At 46.7% G+C, this 20195-nt stretch overlaps 1 protein-coding gene across 1 annotated transcript; it reads left to right on the forward strand.

Moving 5' to 3' along the window:
• The first annotated feature begins 10198 nt into the window (after positions 1-10198).
• On the forward strand, positions 10199-19908 carry FAM53C (family with sequence similarity 53 member C). The gene is made up of 4 exons (XM_053566048.1): positions 10199-10427; positions 10818-10875; positions 15121-15905; positions 16919-19908. The coding sequence occupies exons 1-4, from the start codon at positions 10350-10352 to the stop codon at positions 17174-17176; spliced, it is 1179 nt and encodes a 392-aa protein (XP_053422023.1). The 5' UTR covers positions 10199-10349; the 3' UTR covers positions 17177-19908.
• The last annotated feature ends 287 nt before the right edge of the window (positions 19909-20195 follow it).

Below are 20195 nucleotides of genomic sequence, written 5' to 3' on the forward strand. Positions count from 1 at the left end.
GCCCCGGGAGATTTAAATTGTGCTTCGTTGGCTGTGATCATTCGTTAGGATAGTAATAAGAGAGATTGAGTGGAAAGATGTTTTGAGCGTTTCATTTTCTTGCTTCTTTCGCATGTCGTTACGGGGACCGTTCCTTCTTAGTTTCGCTACCCTTTCGCTGGAGATGGAGTATTTGCCTTTTTGTGGCAGGTGTTGAGGGGAGACAGGTGTATTTATGCTGAGCGGCACTGGCCCCTTCCACGACCTTTTCTTGTTCGAGGTCCCTTCTTTTGCGCAGCATCTGAGAGATGCTAGATTGTGTGGGTAAAAACAAATTCCCTTTCAGGCGGCGCCTGTGACTCAAAGGAGTAGGGTACCGGCCCCTTATACAAGAGGTGGTGGGTTCAAACCCAGCCCGGGCCAAAAACTGCAAAACAAACAAACAAACAAAACAAAAAAACAGATTCCCTTTCAGGGAAACTAGAAGAGCTGAATCATTTCTTGGCATAATCCTTATCACAATCCCAGGGATCACAAACTTTTATTGTTAATAGAAATTTGAACACTGACTCGGTGATATTTTGAAAAAAAAAATTTTTTTTTTGAGACAATCTCAAACTGTCGCCCTAGGTAGAGTGCAGTAGCGTCACAGCTCACAGCAACCTCCAACTCTTGGGCTTGCACGATTCTCTTGCCTCAGCCTCTCAAGTAGCTGAGACTACGGGCGCCCGCCACAACGCCCAGCTAGTTTGTTGTTGTTGTTGAAGTTGTCATTGTTTTAGATGGCCCCAGGAGGGGTTCGAACTTGCCAGCTTCCGTGTATGTGACTGGCCCTCTACCCACTGAGCCACGGGCGCTGCCCATGAAATTCTTAATGTTAAGGATTTGCTTTTATTTATTTGAGACTGAGTCCCACTTTGTTGCCCCTGGTAGAGTGCCATGGCCGTCATACCTCACAGCAATTTCAAACTCTTGGGCTCAAGCAATTCTCTTGTCTCAGCCTTCCGAGTAGCTGGGACTACGTTTGCCCACCACAATGCCCAGCTATTTTTTAGAGATGGGGTCTTGCACTTGCTGGGGCTGGTCTCCACCCTGTGAGCTCAGGCAATCCCCCGCCTGGGCCTAAAGAATTTGCTTTTAAATAATCCTGTTGGGTGAGTATGGATGAAAGATTTTCCTTGAGTTTTGGGTGCTAAGGAGAGGAGTCTATCATATTTGTGCTTTTCAAGGTTTAATGTGCCTACTAAACACCTGGGGATCCTATTAAAATGCAGATTCTAATTCACTAGGTCATGTTGTAGCACACAATTCTCCACTTCTAATAACCTCCCAATTGATTTTGATGTAGCTGATCCTGGGACCATACTTTGAGTAGTAAGGCATTTGCTATAGTCTACTTCAGTGTATATTTGAAATTTTCCATGGTAGAAAAAAATGTTTAGAATAACCTGAGAAGCCCTTTAAAATGCAGGCTCTCAAAATGATGGTTCAATAGGACTGGTGTGGAATCTAGGAATTATCAAAGTCTCCAAGTGCTATCCATGCAGCTGGCTTGCAAACCACACTTAGAGAAACAAAAGTCAAAAATGAAAACTTGGCTGGTTGAGGTGGCTCACGCCTGAAATCCTAGCACTGTGGGAGGCCAAGGTGGGTGGATTGTTTGAGCTCAGGAGTTTGAGACCAGCCTGAGCAAAAGCAAGACCCCATCTCTACAAAAAATAGAAAAACCAAGGCAAGAGGATCACTTGAGCCCAAGAGTTGGAGGTTGCTGTGAGCTATGACGCCACAGCACTCTACCCAGGGCTACAGCTTGAGATTCAAAAAACAAAATTAATCTTTCATAAACAAGTCAGAAATATCATCTTTGTCTGATGTTAGGATCTTGGTGGTAGCAGTGGCTGAGAGGCACAGTATAGTCATCCTGTTTTCATCCTAATACCCTTTTCATCTGTAGAATCTACTTCTCCAGAAAGAAGGTATGTGAAGACTCTTTGTCTTCTAGGATAGATACAGTGAGTGTGGGAGTTAGCACAGAGCCTTGCCATGCCAGGTAAGTTTGAAAATCAGGCTGGGGATTAAGAGAGTGTGAGATGAGTTGATTTCTGCTTTGATGACTAAAGTATAATCAATCACACTTTGTGTGACACTATTACTTCCTTGCAGATGGGAAAAAGAGACAGATGAAGTTGTTCTCCAGCGACAGCAAAAGCAGATAGATTATGGCAAGTGCAAATGGGGACCTGCAGCAGGTCCCCAAGTAAGTGCACTTGTGGGTGGTCACAAGAAGGGTGTCAACCAAGTGGCTTTGGTTCATTGTCAGGTGATGGAAAGATATTAGAATCTGAGGGCTCTAACAAAGTTGCAACATTACTAAAACTAACCTAACCCTCAAAAATAAGTTTCTGAGGCCAGGAGCAGGGGCTCACACCTGTAATCCCAGCATTCTGGGAGGCTGAGGCGGGTGGATTGCTTGAGCTCACGAGTTCAAGACCAGCCTGAGCAAAAGCGAGACCCCCGTCTCTACTAAAAATAAAAAAACTGAGGCAAGAGTATCGCTTGAGCCTAAGAGTTGGAGGTTGCTGTGAGCTATGATGCTATGGCACTCAACCCAGGGCAACAGCTTGAGAATCTTGTCTCAAAAAAAAAAGTGTCTGAGATTTTCTCAAATGGAACAAGCATTCAGTAGCACATACCTATAGTTCCAGCTACTTCGGAAGCTACTTTAGAAGAATGCTTGAGTCCAGGACTTTGAGGCCAGCATAGGCAATACAACAAGATCCTGTCTCTGTCATGGGGGGAGGACTTTTAAAAGCTCTATCCAGTTTCCTAATGAGGCTGTTTCCCTCTCATTTTTACCACCTCCTCGTGACTCTAGCTGATTTAGCTAATTGCAACATACTTAATGAATTATATGCAAGCATACAAACTGATGTGTGAAAGCTAGAATTACTTTGAAGTGAAGTAAATAGTCTTTTATATCTTGATTTCTTAAGTAGTTGGAATATATCTAATTTAACCTTCCCACAAGAAAGAATGTTAGGGAGTGGGTGGTTGGGTGTGGTAGCTCATCTCTGTAATTCTGGTACTCTGGAAAGCCGAGGTGGGGGGATTCTTGAGGCCAGGAGTTCAAGACCAAGATGAGCAAGAGTGAGACCCAATATCTACTAAAAATAGAAAAATTATCCAGGTATAGTCGCACACACCTGTAGTACTCTAGAGGCTGAGGCAGCAGGATCAATTGAGCCCAGGAGTTTGAGGTCACAGTGAGCTATGATAACACCACTGCACTACAGCCAGGGTGCCAGAATTAGACTCTAACCCAAAATAAAAAAGTAGAAAACTTAGCCTGATATAGTGGTGCACACTTATAGTTCCAGCTAACTGCAAGGCTGAGGCAGGAAGATCACTTAGGCTCAGAAGTTTGAGGTTGTAGTGAGCCGTGATGATGACAATACACTCTAGCCTAGGCAACAGAGACTTTGTCCCAAAATAATAATAATAATAATAATGATAGGCTTGGTGCTTGTGGCTCAGCGGTTAGGGTGCCAGCCACATACACTGGGGCTTGTGGGTTCAAATCCGGCCCAGGCCTGACAACCAACGACAACTACAAAAAAATAGCTGGGCCTGTGGTGGGCACCTGTAGTCCCAGCTACTTGGGTGGGTGAGGCAAGAGAATTGCTTAAGTCCAAGAGTTTAAGGTTGCTGTGAACTGTGATGCCACGGCACTCCACCAAAGGCTATAGTGAGACTCTGTCTCAAAAAAAAAAAATTATGGAGTGGGAAGTTTGGCTTTTAATATGATTTTTATTTACTTTTTCCCTTGTATTGAGGGCATTAATCACATGTCATTCTTGGGGAATCCCTATGTAGGCTCCTGATTTACGGTGCTAAGTAGTGAACTGTGTCCCTTCACCTTGACCTCAATCTGACCTGTTTGTTGTTACCAGGGCACAACGACAGCCAGGGCTTCACCCTCAAACACCAAACAAGAACAGGAAGTATAGCCGTCGCTCCTGGGATGCCCAGATCAGACAGTGGAGAAGAGCCCTACATTCCTGGGAACCCCCTCAGCCAGCCTCTGCAGGGCAGGGGGTTAAGGGGTATGTTTTCTGTTCCTGGTTCCTTTCATGAGTGATGAGCTGAGGCCTACCTCTACCTACTTTTCAGTGGTTTAGTTTTCACTGGGTGAAAAGGAAGGATCTGAATGAGTACATGTTCCTTGGAGTCTCCTACCTTCTTGGTGAGGAAACAGTCTCTTAGAGCCAATGGATTCTACCCCTTTGGATGACCTCCTGGATAACTGGCTCCAGGAACTGGAACCCTCAGAACATGGATAGAGACCAGGAGAAAGCCCAACTAGTATCCTCTGCTTAATACCACTAGAGCAGGGGCAGAGATGGGGTTTGGCTTATGAAGGCACAATTAAGATGGGGTTCAAAATAATGACCCAAGAACAAAAAAGGGCAGCAGAAATACACTGCAGGAATAAGAAAAAAAAAAAAAAAAACCTCAGGCAGCACCTGTGGCTCAGTGAGTAGGGCGCTGGCCCCATATACTGAGGGTGGCAGGTTTAAACCTGGCCCTAGCCAAACTGCAACAAACAATAGCCAGGCATTGTGGCGGGCCCCTATGGTCCCAGCTACTCGAGAGGCTGAGGCAAGAGAATCGGCCTAAGCCCAAGAGCTGGAGGTTGCTGTGAGCTGTGACGCCACATCACTCTACTGAGGGTGACAAAGTGAGACTGTCTCTAAAAAAAAAACCTCAAAGTAGCACAAGGAGATTTAATTATGGGCAGGAGTGTTGGGCTGCCCTGGTGTGGAGGGAGCTATTTTATACTTGATGAAAGGGGGGATATCTTGCCTTTGAAGTGAGGCCTAAAAACCTGACTTGCAGATTTGCTTTTTTAAAGTATCTTGGTTTTTAAATGTTTTGCAAATGAGCCAATGCCTACTTCTTTTACTTAACCTTTTAACTTTAGTAAGCATGGTTCCTAATAGAAAGAGGAACAGGATAGTGGTAAAGAGCAAAGGCTTTTTTTTTTTTATTTTTTTTTTTGTAGAGACAGAGTCTCACTTTATGGCCCTTGGTAGAGTGCCGTGGCCTCACACAGCTCACAGCAACCTCCAACTCCTGGGCCCAAGCGATTCTCTTGCCTCAGCCTCCTGAGTAGCTGGGACTACAGGCACCCGCCACAACGCCCGGCTATTTTTTGGTTGCAGTTTTGGCCGGGGCCGGGTTTGAACCCGCCACCCTTGGTATATGGGGCCGGCGCCCTACCGACTGAGCCACAGGCGCCGCCCAGAGCAAAGGCTTTTAGTCTCAGACTGCCTTTTGATAACTTTTGCCAACCTCTTGGGCTGTTTCATCTGTGAAATAAGATTTTCATTTGATTATAAGCAAAAATGAGAATACATATTTATTTAAAGTGTGTAGCATGGTGTCTGGCACATAAGTCTGATTATTGGACACCATGTCTCCTATACTTATTTAACGTATGTAGCATGGTGTCTGGCACATAAGTGTGATTATTGGACACCATGTCTCCTATACTTCATGGCCCTTGCCTCTGCATCTTCATTTTTGCCAAGGGGAAAATATGTGGTGCAAGGTAAATCTCCCCACCCCCCATTTTCTCAATTAGTACTATACGTTACTTTTCCTCTACTTTTCTTTTTCAGTTTACAGACTTGATTCCTGCCTCCTCCCCTCCCTGGCTCTGTGAGGAAGATCCCCACCACTAGCTCTACTTTGTAGCTGATCACAACTACTTACCTGTCCCAATCTTGAGAAGGGCACAAAATATTTAGAGAAAACAAATGTCTTTCAGAAAGAAGACCTGCTGCTAAGTGTAATAGTGAAGATTATTTGTATTACCACTACTGTGCAATCAATTATAAAAGAAATCTGAAACTGGGCTCTACAAAGGGATCACAACAAAGCATTGTTTAAAACTTCTCTTTTCCCTTTTTTTTTTCCTCTTTGATGCTAACTAAGACTCAAATTTACACTGGAGCCAGAAACCATCTATACTATTTCTTCACCTACTATCAGCTACGTTCAAATCTTTTTAAAAAGGACATAAACTTTGGCTGAGGTGGGAGGTCGTGGTAGTGATGGAGACTTAAAAAAGGTGGTTTCCTCTTCACGAAGAACAAATACAGCGCCGTCAACACCTTTCCCCCATCTGCCTATTTCCTCCCTCCCTTTCAGTCTTAAGGAAAGTGGTCCAGGTATAACTACCGTACTTCTCCTCCCACGTCCCCCGCCCCACGCAAGCAACTGAACCGCCTATGATGTCATAATCACAATCCCATTACCTCATCCTGCTAGGGGAGGGAGGCGAGAGGAAGGAGAGGGAGTGAACAGATCTCGGCCATCCTGAGCTTTATAAAGTGTTCTGGGTGAAGGCAAATTACAGAACCAAGTGGAAAAGGCCCCGCTGCCACCACAAATCCTGCTTTTTTAAGGTTCCAGCCGATCCGGCAGCTAGAAGACGGGCTCCTGGGACCAAAAGCAGGCCCTAATCGGTACTTGGACTACGCTTCCCAGCAGCCTTCGCGCTGCGGACGGGTCCTTTTGCTGGGGGAAGGGGGATTCCTTCAGCGAGGTGGCCATAGAGGGCGGGGTAGGAGAGCAGGTGAGAGGCACGGTAGCTAATTCTCTTACGCGGTCTGAAGCGAGTGGGCGGCCGCATTTGGGCCGAAGTAGGAACTGGGGGCAGGGGTGGGGGCTTTGTTTACCTTCTTCCGACATGGCCTCCCCCGCGGGTTTTAAGCTATGCCTCCAACTGGGTCCATCCACTCTCAGCGATATTTTGGAGGGGGTGAGTCGTTAGTGAGGAAACCACTCCCATTCTTAAATCAAAGCCTCAAGCTGGTTCCAGACATCGCTGCCGGAGAAAGACTCTGAGAGATAAACGACACGGGGCTGGGGCCTCTGCTGCCGGTTCAGGGGGATTCTGCGAATCGGAGCTATTCCCCCACTCTCCTCAGGGACTCCTTGGTTCGCGCCAGCGCCTTTTAAGGGCACCGTGGGGCGAACGGAGCGCTCAGAGCTGCTCCAGCCGTGGCCTTGGGAGCTGGAAGAGCCGCGGTAGGTGGCGGAGGGCAGGTGGCACTGGGGCCTCGGGGCGGGTACCTCGAGCGTCCCTCCCTCCTTCTCTTTTTCCTTTCCCTAGTTCGGCCGCACTGGCGGCCGGGCCTCGCAGGCCGCCTCCGCGAGGATAGCACGGGACCTAGTGGGGGAGGGGGAGGGGGAGTGCTAAGTCCCAGACTCCCTATCCCCTGCGTCCTGAGTTCGCTTCCTGCGGCCAGATGATGGAACCTGAGTGGGAAGAGGCAAGCGACAGGCCCCCCTGAGCAAGCCCTGGCGCCCACCCCTGGGACCTGCGGACGCCCCATGCCCCACCCCACGGGGACAGGCAGGGCAACAGAGGGAGAGATTGAAGATTGGAGGGGCCTAGCCTTTTCCTTCTTCATAGGGCTGGGGGGAAGGGTGCTCGCCACTTGTCACCCCATGCCCATCAGAACCATATGGGAGAAGAGCACTTGAGTCTCCACTTGCCTGTCCGTGCACCTCCTTGCCTCATGTTTTCCTTAAGTCTCCCCTAGAGATGTGGATCTGGGACCTGGGGGGAAGGTCCACAGGAGATTTGTGACTCTCCTCCCCTTTGGGCTGACTTGATCCTATGTTGTCCAGGTTTCAGCACAATGTCAGCATCCCTGAAACACAGATGTCAGGGGTTTTTGCCACCCAATAAAAGATGGGGTGGAGGTCTGGTCTTTATTTTAGAGTACTGGTAGTGGAGGGAAATCTTGGACTGAGTTAGGCCTGGTGGGGTTGCTGGAATGGCCTAGCGGCCTTCTGCTCTGAAGGGCTGTGCCGGGTGCCAGTTGTTAAGCTGAGAAGTTTTAACTTGTTTAGTGAATGTTCAGGGCTTTTCAACCCTTCAGGTATACAAAATGGAAGGGGAAGGAAGGCGGCTAGAGAGGGTTTCTTACACTTTTTTCAATGCCTGCCTGAGAAAGGAGAGGCCCCTCGTGGAGCTGGTTTGCCTTCTTTTGTGTCCTGGTTTGATTCCTTATGGCTTCCGTTCTGTTCCCCCTCTCAGCCTGGCCTGTTTTAGGAAACTCAGGCTGAGAGTATCAGTTGCTTGGTGGTAGTTGTATTGTTCCAATTACCGCTGTGTGTGGCCACATCCCAACAATTAAGATGCAGAAAAACACAAAATCACCCTCTTCACTTGATCCTAGAGAGGACTGGGAGTTTGCTGTTTGTCCAGCCTCATGAAAAGCTTGAAATCGTTTTCTTCACTCCCTGCTCCTCATTGCTGGTCAGCCTAAGGCCTGGGGTCTTTAGGGTAAAAGCCTGCAGTTAGGTTCCTTCTCTGGGTGATTTTTTGAGGCCAAAGTTAAGAAACCAAGAGCAGAAGAGATAGAAGCTTTAGTTTCTCCCATAAGAATATAGAGGAAGCAACCAAAATGAGCTCTCAGGAAGCTAGAACTTTGTTCAGGGTGGTAATAATTATGCATGAAAATGATAGTTAACTATAATGATGATTGACTTCTACACCTTTCTTCCAAAGAACTCCAAGTACAGGCAAGTGTATTTCTTTGCTTTTTCTTGTGGCCTCCCTCTGAAGTAGGAATGAGATAGAAATGAGTCCCTCTTTTTAGTAGAGCGTGATCTGCCCCCAAGGTCACAGAAGAGAGAGCCCTCTTGGACTTCCCTTCCTGTGCTGGTTAGGAAGGATGGCATCCAGCTGAGATAGAGACCCTATTGCCTTCTTTATCTTGATTGTATCATTACTTATGGCATTCTGAGGCTTTGAAGAGTCGTAAACAGGAGAAATGAGAAATAGAAGTTGATGTGGACTTCTGATTTTTACAGGTCAGATGGTATGCTTTTGTACATTTTAATGTTTCATGTTATATATTGTTCCTGTGACAGATTAAGATTATTCTGCCCACTTTACGTATGCGTAAACTGAGACTGAGGAGTGTTAAATGATCTGCTAAAACTATCACAGCAAATCAAATTAAGATTTAAATTTTTTTTTTTGAGACAGAGCCTCAAGATGTTGCCCTGGGTAGAGTGCTGTGGCATCACAGCTCACAGCAACCTCCAAATCCTGGGCTTAAGCAATTCTCTTGCCTCAGCCTCCCAAGTAGCTGGGACTACAGGCACCTGCCACAATACCCAGTTATTTTTTGGTTGTAGTTGTCATTGTTTGGCAGCCCGGGGCTGGATTCGAACCCGCCAGCTCTGGTGGCTGGTGCCTTAACCACTTGAGCTACAGGCACCAAGCCAAGATTTAGATTTCTTGATCATTTGTGCTCTTGACTGCCAATGCTACATCCATTCTGACCAGCCTGTCTGCCTGCTGGTCATTCCTGGTAATTAAGCAGAACAAAATCAAAGACACTAAGTCAACCTCCCCTCTTCCCTTGAGCAAGACCCCCTTGGGGCGTTGTGTAGGCTTGAAGTCTATTCTCTGATAGTTGATTCCTATTAGAAATTGACCATCAGAAAGAATCTTGTGTCCACAGGCTTTGAGTCAGGTCAGGTAAAAACTTAGTTGCATGAAGTCATGCAGTTGTTTATAACATCCATGGAGCTGAAATGTAATTGGAATTACGCTGACCATTTCCTTATCCTCTTTACATTTTGCAAGAGAATATACATGGTGTCTTTTAGAAGATAATAATCAGCTGTTCAGGCTATGGGAAGACACAAAATCCTATTACTCTTGTCTGAAATAGACAGTCATGCCTCTAACTTCTACTCCTCCTTGTTCTCTGTTACTATTTCTGTAGTCTAGGAGAGGGTTACTCTCTTTGATTCTGAGCGGAAGATTAAATATTGGGCTGGCCTGGATGAAAATAACTATTTAGGTATCCCTTTGTCTCACTGGAGCTGTTTTCTAAGTGGTGCTAATATTCCAGTTAAAAACAACAGATGGTAAACCAGGGTAGGAGTGAGAAATAAGTTTCAACTTGATTGTGAACTCCAGTTTATTTTACTGGGTATCTGGAGTGCCAAGTTCAGAATGTTTCTGAGGTTGTGTTGTTAGCTTAGCAGGAAAGAGCTGTGATCAATTTATGATGTCTGCCAGAGGCCTGGCATAAGGGTCCTGTGGTATGTGTGCCATGCATTTTCCATCTCTGGACCAGGTACATTTCTAATATCACCTGGGGCTGGTCCCTCTAATTGGCAGACTCAGCAGGCATGACTGGAGAGGGAAGTCCCAATGGTGCTAGAATGGTGCTACAGTGGCAGAAGACGGCTCACGAGTGAGGTCTGGAGAACGACAGGAAAGACATCCATCATTTGCTCCAAAGTGTGCAAGTCAAATCCTGGGGAGAATCATGATAACCTTGATCACTGAGCAGCTACAGAAGCAGACATTGGATGAGCTGAAATGCACACGCTTCAGCATCAGTTTGGTAAAAGACCAGTCTTCCTGCTTCTCCGCCACCCCCTCCCCCTTTTTTCTGAGGCTGTTTGTTGCTACTACTTTACCCTTGTCCTGTGCTGTATGAATCATAGTACTTGTACTAGAAGAGCCCACTAAAGGCTCAAAACCCAGCCCAAAAGGAAGGGGGCAGGGATTTTTCCACAATAGAGAAGGGACACCAAAACTTGGGTGGAGAAGGGTTTGAAATGTTGGAAGATATGGATTGTTTTACTCACTAACTTTGGGAAGAAGAGGAAGAGAACACTTTGGAGTCTCTATCCCTATAGCTCATGAATGCAAGGGAGAACTGCAGAGGGCTTCCTGGAATTCTGTCATTATGTCTGAACCTGAATCATGATGGATATTATCTTTTTCTTAGCCTTTGCCAGATCATGCAGACATCTCCAACTGTGGGAACCCTTTTCAGCTTGTGTCTGGTAAGGCACTATGCGTTTGAATACGTGTGTATGCCCATGTCTCTATCCACACATTTTTACTGGTTTTCCTGTGACCACAGTGGGCTAGTCTACTTCTAGAAAATTTCTTACCAGAATCACCTTCTGAGATTGGTGTTGTCTTCCATTTCACTGCCCTAGCATGAAAATTATTTACTTTGCTCTTATTCTGGCCTTATGGGGACATTTATGTTCTAACTTTTTGAATCAGTAATATATTCATATGTTTCAAAAAAAAAAAAAAAAAGATTTTTTTTTTTTTTTTTTTAGATACGGAGTCTCCCTTTGTTGCCCTCAGTAGAGTGCCGTGATGTCACTGCTCACAGCAACCTCCAGCTCTTGGGCATAGGTGATTCTCTTGTCTCAGCCTCCCGAGTAGCTGGAACTACAGGCGCCCACCACAACGCCCAGCTATTTTTTTGTTGCAGTTTGTTTGGGCTGGGTTTGGACCCGCTACCCTCAATATATGGGGCTGGTGCCCTACTCACTGAGCCACAGGTGCTGCCGGTTCAAAATTTTTTAAATAACAAAAAAAGTTTTACTGAGAAAGGTGTCCTTTCCTTTCCTGTCCCCTGTCCACCTAGCTCCTATCACCTCCTAAAAGTAACTTTTTCTTGTACATTATATCTGACCACCAAAATTTCTTTATACAAATAGGTGCAAATATACAGGTATATATTTATTCCCTCTTTTGTTTTTTTTAACAAAAGGTTTCATACTGGCCTGACATGGTGTCTCACACCTATAATCCTAGCACTCTGGGAGGCAAAGGTGGGTATATTGCTTGAGCTCAGGAGTTCCAGACCAGTCTAAGGAAGAGTGAGACCCTGTCTCTACTAAAAATAGGAAGGGACAAAGGGCCAACTCTAGATTCCTGGCTAGCTGGCTGGAATTCTGCAAGGGCTAGCTATTTGGAGTAACTACCATTAACTGGGGGTTGTGGTGGGTGCCTATAGTCCAAACTACTTGGGAGGCTGAGGCAGGAAGATTGCTTGAGCCTAAGACTTCTTTTTTTTTTTTTTTTTTTTTTGTAGAGACAGAGTCTCACTTTATGGCCCTCGGGTAGAGTGCCGTGGCCTCACACAGCTCACAGCAACCTCCAACTCCTGGGCTTAGGCGATTCTCCTGCCTCAGCCTCCCGAGTAGCTGGGACTATAGGCGCCCACCACAACGCCCGGCTATTTTTTGGCTGCAGTTTGGCCGGGGCCGGGTTTGAACCCGCCACCCTCGGTATATGGGGCCAGCGCCTTACTGACTGAGCCACAGGCGCCACCCGAGCCTAAGACTTCTATGTTGCTGTGAGCTATGATGATGCCATGACACTCTACCCAGGGTGACAGAGTGAGACTCTGTCTCAACAACAACAACAAAAAAGATTGCATACTGTATGTTATTCTGTACTTTTTTTTTCTTTTTTTTGGGTAGAGACAGAGTCTCACTTTATTGCCACAGTAGAGTGCTGTGGCGTTACAGCTCACAGCAACCTCCAACTCCTCGGCTTAGGCGATTCTCTTGCCTCCGCCTTCTGAGTAGCTGGGACTACAGGCACCAGCCACAACACCCAACTATTTTTATTGTTGCATTTTGGCCGGTGCCAGCTTTGAACCTGCCACCATTGGTATATGGGGCCGGTACCTTACCCACTGAGCCACAGGCGCTGCCCAACTTCTAAAAATATTGTATTGAAATACTATTTGTGGCCAGGAACGGTGGCTCACATCTGTAATCCTAGCACTTTAGGAGGCTGAGGCATGGGTGGATCACCTGAGCTCGAGTTCAAAACCAGCCTGAGCAAGAGTGAGACCATATCTCTAAAAATAGCCAGGCATTGTGGCAGGTCCCTATAGTCCCAGCTACTTGGGAGGCTGAGGCAAGAGAATCTCTTAAGCCCAAGTTTGAGGTTGCTGTGAGCTGTGATGCCACAGCACTCTACTGAGGGCAACCTAATAAGACTCTCTCAAAAAAAAGATGAAAATAGCTCAAATTGTATATAAAACCAACACATTGTACCCCATGACTGCATTAATGTACATAGCTATGATTTAATAATAATAAAAAATATATATATAGCTATATATTATCATAATTTATTTAACAAATTTCCTTTTGTACATGTATATTATTTCCAGTCTTTTGTTATGACACATAAAACTATAGTGAAGAACTTTGTACATGTGTCATTTTTCACATGTGAAAATATGTCCAGGATATAAATTCCTAGATTATGAATTTATCAAAGGGCCTGTGGTGATGGGAACAATAATTAAACACCTGAACTCTCTAACCCATCCTGCTGGACTAGTCAGCATTTCAATTTCTTTTTTTTTTTTTTTTTCCTTTGAGACAGAGTCTCACTTTGTCATACCTTACAGCAACCTGAAACTCTTAAACGTAAGTGATCCTCTTGCCTCAGCCTCCCAAGTAACTGGGACTATAGGCACCTGCCGCAGTGCTTGGCTATTTTTAGAGACAGGGTCTTACTATGGCTCAGGCTGGTCTCAAACTCCTGAGCTTAAGTGGTCCACCCACCTCCACTTCCCAGAGTGCTAGGATTACAGGTGTGAGCCACCACACACGTTCTCTGCATCTCATTTTCTATTCTGGGATACCTGGTAAGGGGAGTAAGTTGGCACAAGCATCTTAACTCATTCTCTTCCTCCTATTTATTAAATACTTACTGAGAGCCAGGCATTGTGCCATGAGTACAAAATAGGACCCAGGGTACCAGCCTTTGTGGAGGTTAGTGGAGGAAAAACTGTTGACCAAATAGTCACGTGAGTTTTGCCATCATCAAGTCTGACTTCATATACTTGCCTTTTCCTCCAAATAGCCAGCCCCTGAAGAATTTCAGCCAACTAGCCAGAGGAGTTTGGAGTTGGCCCTTTGCCCCTTAGCTGTCTCCAAAATGTCACAATTTTGGTTGGAATACAGTGAGTTAGGATCGTTCCTTTTTTTTAAGACAAGAGTCTCACTTTGTTGCCCCCGGTAGAGTGCTGTGGCATCATAGCTCACAGCAACCTCAGACTCTTGGGCTCAAGTGATTCTCTTGCCTCAGCCTCTGAGTAGCTGGGACTACAGATGCCCATCACAATACCTGGCTACTTTATTTTTTAGAGACGGAGTCTCTCTCTACCTCAGACTGGTCTCCAGCTCCTGAGCTCAGGCAATCTGCTTGCCTCAGCTTCCCAGAGTGCTGGGATTACAGGTGTGAGCCACCGTGCCCAGCCTAATCATTCCTTTTAGTCTATTTCCCCTTCTTCCCCTTGATCCCTCAATCTGGGTTTAAGAAAGGCCTAGGGTAAGGGAATTAGAGCATTTGGGTGGCCAGACACAAAGGAACATGAGCAATACAAAGTTTTAGGGTTTCCCAGGCAGAGGTTCTACCATCAAAGGCCTTTTCTAACCTGTTTAACCTAGGAATAAAAGTGATCTCTTACCTGCTTGATTACCTCTTGGCAGCCCTAATTCCTGTCTTGGTGCTGTTGACATCTGAGAAGTGGAAAGGCCAAGGAAGGAGAACATAGGCAGACCTGCTTTTCCGCACTTGGGGAGGGGGCAGAAGTGGAGGTGTTTGGCAACATAGGGCTGGGTGGAGTGGAGTAAGGATTGAGAAGGGCACATAGACATGTTTGTTTTTCTTGATTTGTTTTACCTTTGAGAGAGCATGGCAGGCGATAAATGAAATAAGTTTTTGATTCCAAGTAGTTTCTTAAAATGGAGGCAGTACAGTATAGTGGTTAAGGAAGGTAGTCTTAGGCCAGGTGTGGTGGGTCATACCTGTAATCAGTCTGGGAGGCCAAGGCAGGTGGATTGCTTGAGCTCATGAGTTCAAGATCAGCCTGAGCAAAAGTGGACCCCGTCTCTACTAAAAATGAAAAACTGTGGCAAGAGGATCCCTTGAGCCCTAAGAGTTTGAGTTTGCTGTGAGCTGTGAGGCCACAACACTACCAAGGGTGAGAAAGGAGACTCTGCCTTAAAAAAAGAACGAAAGAAACATATCCTCAGCATCAGACAGACCTGGGTTTGAATCCTGTTTTGGTTATTTGATTGCTATGTGATTTGGGCAAGTTACTGAACCCTCATCTGTGAAATGGGGATGATGATAGTGCCAACCTCATGAGATTTGGGGGATATCTCACATGAAATGTTCAATACATTTGTGGCACATGGTAAACTCTTATAAATATGTTAGTATCATTAATATTTTTTATTATAAATGCCTTCCAGAAGGTGCTTCCTGGAGGGGCCTGCCCCACTGTTCCTGTGCTGAGTTCCAGGACAGCCTCAACTTCAGCTACCATCCCTCAGGCTTGAGCCTGCACCTCAGACCACCCAGTCGGGGAAGCTCCCCCCAGGAGCAGCCCCTCTCCCAAGTCCTAAACCCCGAGCCCCCAGACCCAGAGAAGCTTCCTGTGCCCCCTGCTCCTCCCTCCAAGAGGCACTGCCGCTCACTCTCAGTGCCCGTGGACCTGTCTCGCTGGCAGCCAGTGTGGCGGCCCGCCCCCTCCAAGCTGTGGACTCCCATCAAGCACCGGGGCAGTAGTGGAGGGGGTGGGCCGCAGGTGCCTCACCAGAGCCCTCCAAAGCGGGTCTCCAGCCTCAGGTTCCTCCAAGCTCCCAGTGCCTCTTCTCAGTGTGCCCCAGCCCACAGACCCTACAGCCCTCCATTCTTCAGCTTGGCCCTGACCCAAGATTCCTCTCGACCCTGTGCTGCCTCCCCTCAGAGTGGCTCCTGGGAGAGTGATGCTGAGTCTCTGTCACCTTGCCCACCTCAGCGTCGCTTCTCCTTGTCACCCAGCCTGGGGCCACAGGCAAACCGCTTCTTGCCCTCTGCCCGGAGCTCCCCAGCATCCTCCCCGGAGCTGCCCTGGCGACCTCGAGGTCTCCGCAGCCTTCCTCGAAGCCGCTCACAGCCTTGTGATCTGGATGCCCGCAAAACTGGGGTCAAGCGGCGCCATGAGGAGGACTCCCGGCATCTGAGGCCTTCCTTGGACTTTGACAAGATGAATCAGGTGGGACTGGCAAGACTAGGGGAGCTTAATTGGGAGAGGGATGAGGGCAATTCTGTCTCTACTTTTGATCTATCCCTTAGCTGTATGCTCTCCTGACAGGACCTGCTTGTCTGAGTTTTTGCTAGGGTGATCTGCTATCCCTGTTTGCTTGGGAATGTCCTAGTTTTAGCACCAAAGTTCCCCATCCTGGGAAACTTCAGGCCTGGGGATTTCAGGGAAACTGGGTGAGACCCATGTTAAACCTTCTAGCAGGGATCCCAGATTGTCCTGCCAGAGGCACTTTTCCTCTTCTCTAAGAATGTGTAAGCCACAGAAGTCCCATCATCTGCCCCACTCCTTCTTGTGTTCAAGGCTGGTTTTGCCACTTGCCTTCACTGCTTTAAGTGTGTCTGTGAGAGTTTAAGCAAGATGGTCTGCTACAGTGTTCATCTCTTCCACAAATGTTTTTTGACTTCCTTGTGTGGTTGTAAGTATTGTATACCCTTGCCCATTGCTTTCATATTCTTTCAAGAGCACTGGTCACAAACCTGTTTGAGAATTTATCATTCATACAATCATCCAACTGGTCAGCAAACATTAATTGAATACCTACTATGTACTTAACTCTGATTAGTCACTGGCAGTACAGAATAGTGAGATAAGCAGATGGTTCCTGCCTGCATGGAGCTTATAAATGATCTGTTCTTGAATCTCTTGGAAACTGTGGGCTCTTTCCTAAGAAATGTGCATGTACACTAAATTTGCGAAATTTTATCAGGGAATTTACAAACTTCACCCTAAAGTGTAGGATTCCTGCCTTCAAGTAGAACTGAGAAGGACTCTTTGAAATACATCTTAGGGGTGGTGCCTGTGGCTCAAGGAGTAGGGCACCGGTCCCATACGCCGGAGGTGGTGGGTTCAAATCCAGCCCCGGCCAAAAACCACAAAAAAAAAAAAAAAAAAAGAAATACATCTTAGGATGTTCCGGGAAGTATCATTCTTTGTCATCTTAACTTTTGTTGTTTGTTTGACAGAAACCATACTCAGGAGGTCTCTGTCTCCAAGAAACAGCCCGGGAAGGCAGCAGCATCTCTCCACCATGGTTTATGGCCTGTAGCCCCCCACACCTCTCTGCTTCCTGCAGCCCCATTGGGGGTTCCTCCCAGGTGCTGAGTGAAAGCGAAGAGGAGGAGGAGGGAGCTGTGCGGTGGGGGCGGCAAGCACTGAGCAAGCGGACATTGTGCCAGCAGGACTTTGGGGACCTGGACTTGAATCTCATTGAGGAGAACTAAAACTGAGAAGCTACTTCCTGGGGCCACACAGACTGACTCTCTTACGGCTACTGACAAGTGTCGAGGCCCCAAGGCTGGGGGCCCAGCCTGGGAATGGGGGTGAGTGGAGGGCTTCGACTCAGGGCAGCCGGAAATCTTCTTGCTCCAGCAAGCTCGACCATGCCAAGAGACTGGCCGGGACAAGATAAATGGAGCTGGTGGTGGGAGGGACAGCCCCAGAGCAGACCTTTAACTTGGCGGCCCTGAGTGTGAGTATCCCTGCCATGAAGAGAGCAATGGGCAGGGAAGGAAGGGGTCTGCTGACCCCAGCTCGGGGAATTTCACTAGCCCCTTTGCTTCAAAGGGCACTTGTGTCTTAGAATTTGGCCAGGGTTGGGGGTTCAGTCAGCCTCCTAAGAGAAACTGTGTGAGAGTGTGTGTGTGTATGGAAGTGTACTTGAGGAAGAGTGTGTTTGTGTAGCCTTAGGGGAGGAAGGCTCCTTAATTGCAGAGCATCATGATACCCCCAGGATCTTGAGTTTTTACAGGACAGCAGGCTTGTTCAAGAGTCATGAGGGGGCAGAAAGTTTTTCTTTTTTCTAAATAGTGCTGGAACCAGACTTGTATTTCATAGCATCATTGACTCTAAAAAGGATTTTGTTGTGGGGTACAGCAGGGCCTTTTAAAATGCTGTGACCTCAGCTAATGGTCATTTTGTTAGCCCCACCCCCTCCCTACTAGATGGATATAGTACTGGAGGATGTAGGGGGGTTGCCACATTTATTTTGAGCTGGCCTTGGCCCTTTTTTCCTCATCAGATTGTCTAGGCTTATATAACCTGCCTCTTTGACTGTCTTGAGTGTACATGCAAGCATACCTGGGCAAATGAGGCAAGATCGAAAGGTTCCATCTCTTTCTTTTTTCACTCATAGGGGGACCCTCTTCCCCTCTCCCTCTGTTCTTCCAGGTCAGAGACAAGGCAGGAAGGGGCTTATGTGGGTCCCCAGCATCTATTGAGGCATATCTGCATCAAGAGCAGTGATATTTAGTCCCCTGTGGACATGGGTGAGCTCACCCCTACACTACCCTTTGGAAGCAGACTGTAGGAAGCCTGTTCTTACAAAATCTAGGCCCTGCTTATTTTCCAACCTACTTGAGAAAGGGGAAGGGGTTTTCAGCATTTAATAGTCTGCTTGTCTTCCACTCCTGCCAGGAAATGTTTATTTGCCTCTAATTGGCCCTGAGAGACCATCAGGAGATTGGGGCTCAGCGAGGGATTGTCTTAAGGATGTGTAAAACAAGGCTGTGAGAAGCAGTTAGGAGTTTGTTGTTGAATTGAATTTACTTTTTTGTTTTTCACTCACAACTTCAGCCAGGGCAGCAGTTCCCAGTGATAAGTTTAAGTATATTGGTAAGTCTGGCACCGGTGGAAACATATACTGAAGCTGCTGTCACAATAGCTTGTGAGGCTTTGTACAGCTTTGGCCGAATGACCAAATTGGACCTGCCCCTTCTTGTTTATTATAAGAACGGCATTTTTCTCTTCAATTTCCTGGGTATCTTAGGACTTGATTCCTCATAAGGCCAAGGTTGTCTTCATGGAATTAAACCTGATGTTTTGTAGGTCTCCCACATATCAGACAAGAGCATCAGTGAGGCTTCAGCCTCCTTTTCTCTACTCCAGAGGGGGCCATGTCTTCATGAACTTCTGGCCCTTTGAGGCTCTGCTCTTCCAGGGCTCCTCCCCATCCCTTGGCTAGTTAACCACTGGGCTTCCAGGTTTCTAGGGGCCTGAGAAAGGCTCTTTGGAGAATCCAGGTAAACTGTGAGCCCAGGAGTTGCCCATGTTTGGTTTCATCCCTTCCCTGGCTCTTTTCCCTCTTTAGGCCATAATTTCTCTGGTGCCAGCATCTTTTTCTCCTGGGGCATCCTCCTGGTCTCTCTGCAGCAGATTGGCTGTGCCAGCTTCCAGTAGGCTGCTGGCAATACCAATGGGGTCTCTGAAGGCCCTAAACTGAAGTGAGGGCAGTAATTCTTCCTCTATCCTGGCTTCCCCAAAGCCCTAGGGTACCATCCTTCGGGGAGAAAGTCTATAGTTACTATTTTAATTCCATTAATTTAAGTACAAAAAGTTACACTATCGTAACTATCATCTTGCTTCCCAATTCATGGCCCTGGAACAAGCCTTTTCAAGAAGTGGTTCATTTTGCTTTACACAATAGATCTATTCCAACAGTTCTGTATAAACCAAATGCTATTTTTTAATGCATTTGGACTGCTAACCATTTAAAAGCAGCCTATGATTGCTTCTTTTGTAAAGCAGGCAACTTCCCTCTACTTTAGCTGTTTTTACTATATGGATTTTCACATATTGGGCTTACCCAGAGTGGAGCACACCTCCAGGGCTTGTGGCTGATGCTGGGTAGATGTCTGCATCTGTGCTGTGTGTGTGGTGTGGCTGGCCAGTAGGTGAGTATTCCTGCGTGTGTGAGTGAAGCTACTCCCAGGCTGGTGCTCTCCTCCTGTGCCCGGTGACTGCCCAGTGGCAGCCCCAGCTGCCCTTCACTCCCACCTGCTGCCAAAGTCCCTGTGCTAATGGGATTACGAGTATAAAAAGTGGAAAAAAAATTTCGTAAACTTTGTTTTATATAAAAAAAATCCATAAGTCTGTGTGTGTTAAACATGAGGTTCTGCCTCTGTGGCTGTGTTTGAAAAAATAAAGTTTTATTAGAATAATCCATTTTCCCAAGCAACCTTGTGTACAACAGTGTCTTCTTCCCTTCCCACAAAGAAAGTCAAGGAGGAAATAAGGACAAGGCCAACTAACTGTTCCGTCCCCTTCCTCTAAGAACTGGGTAGGATTTTCAAAAAGAATAATCAATATCTAGTCTCTTGGCCCATCACTGGCCACGGCAGTCATATTGTATGGCCCAAGGACTCTGTTAAGTCCTTGGTTATTTATGGCAGTCTGGTTTGGTCTTTGTTTCCCTTCTACTTACACCTGTCTTCTCTCTGCTGTTACTCTCACTTCCAACAGGGT

The sequence above is a fragment of the Nycticebus coucang genome, chromosome 17 (genome assembly GCF_027406575.1).
Source record: "Nycticebus coucang isolate mNycCou1 chromosome 17, mNycCou1.pri, whole genome shotgun sequence".
Lineage (NCBI taxonomy): Eukaryota > Metazoa > Chordata > Mammalia > Primates > Lorisidae > Nycticebus > Nycticebus coucang.

What these genes read in the sequence shown, in the direction of transcription:
- FAM53C (XM_053566048.1), top strand. Translation starts at nt 10,350, where the DNA reads ATGATAACCTTGATCACTGAGCAGCTACAGAAGCAGACATTGGATGAG. An exon ending in CACGCTTCAGCATCAGTTTG is followed by an intron (nt 10,428 to 10,817) that starts GTAAAAGACCAG and finishes TCTTTTTCTTAG; the next exon opens with CCTTTGCCAGATCATGCAGA. An exon ending in CCCTTTTCAGCTTGTGTCTG is followed by an intron (nt 10,876 to 15,120) that starts GTAAGGCACTAT and finishes AATGCCTTCCAG; the next exon opens with AAGGTGCTTCCTGGAGGGGC.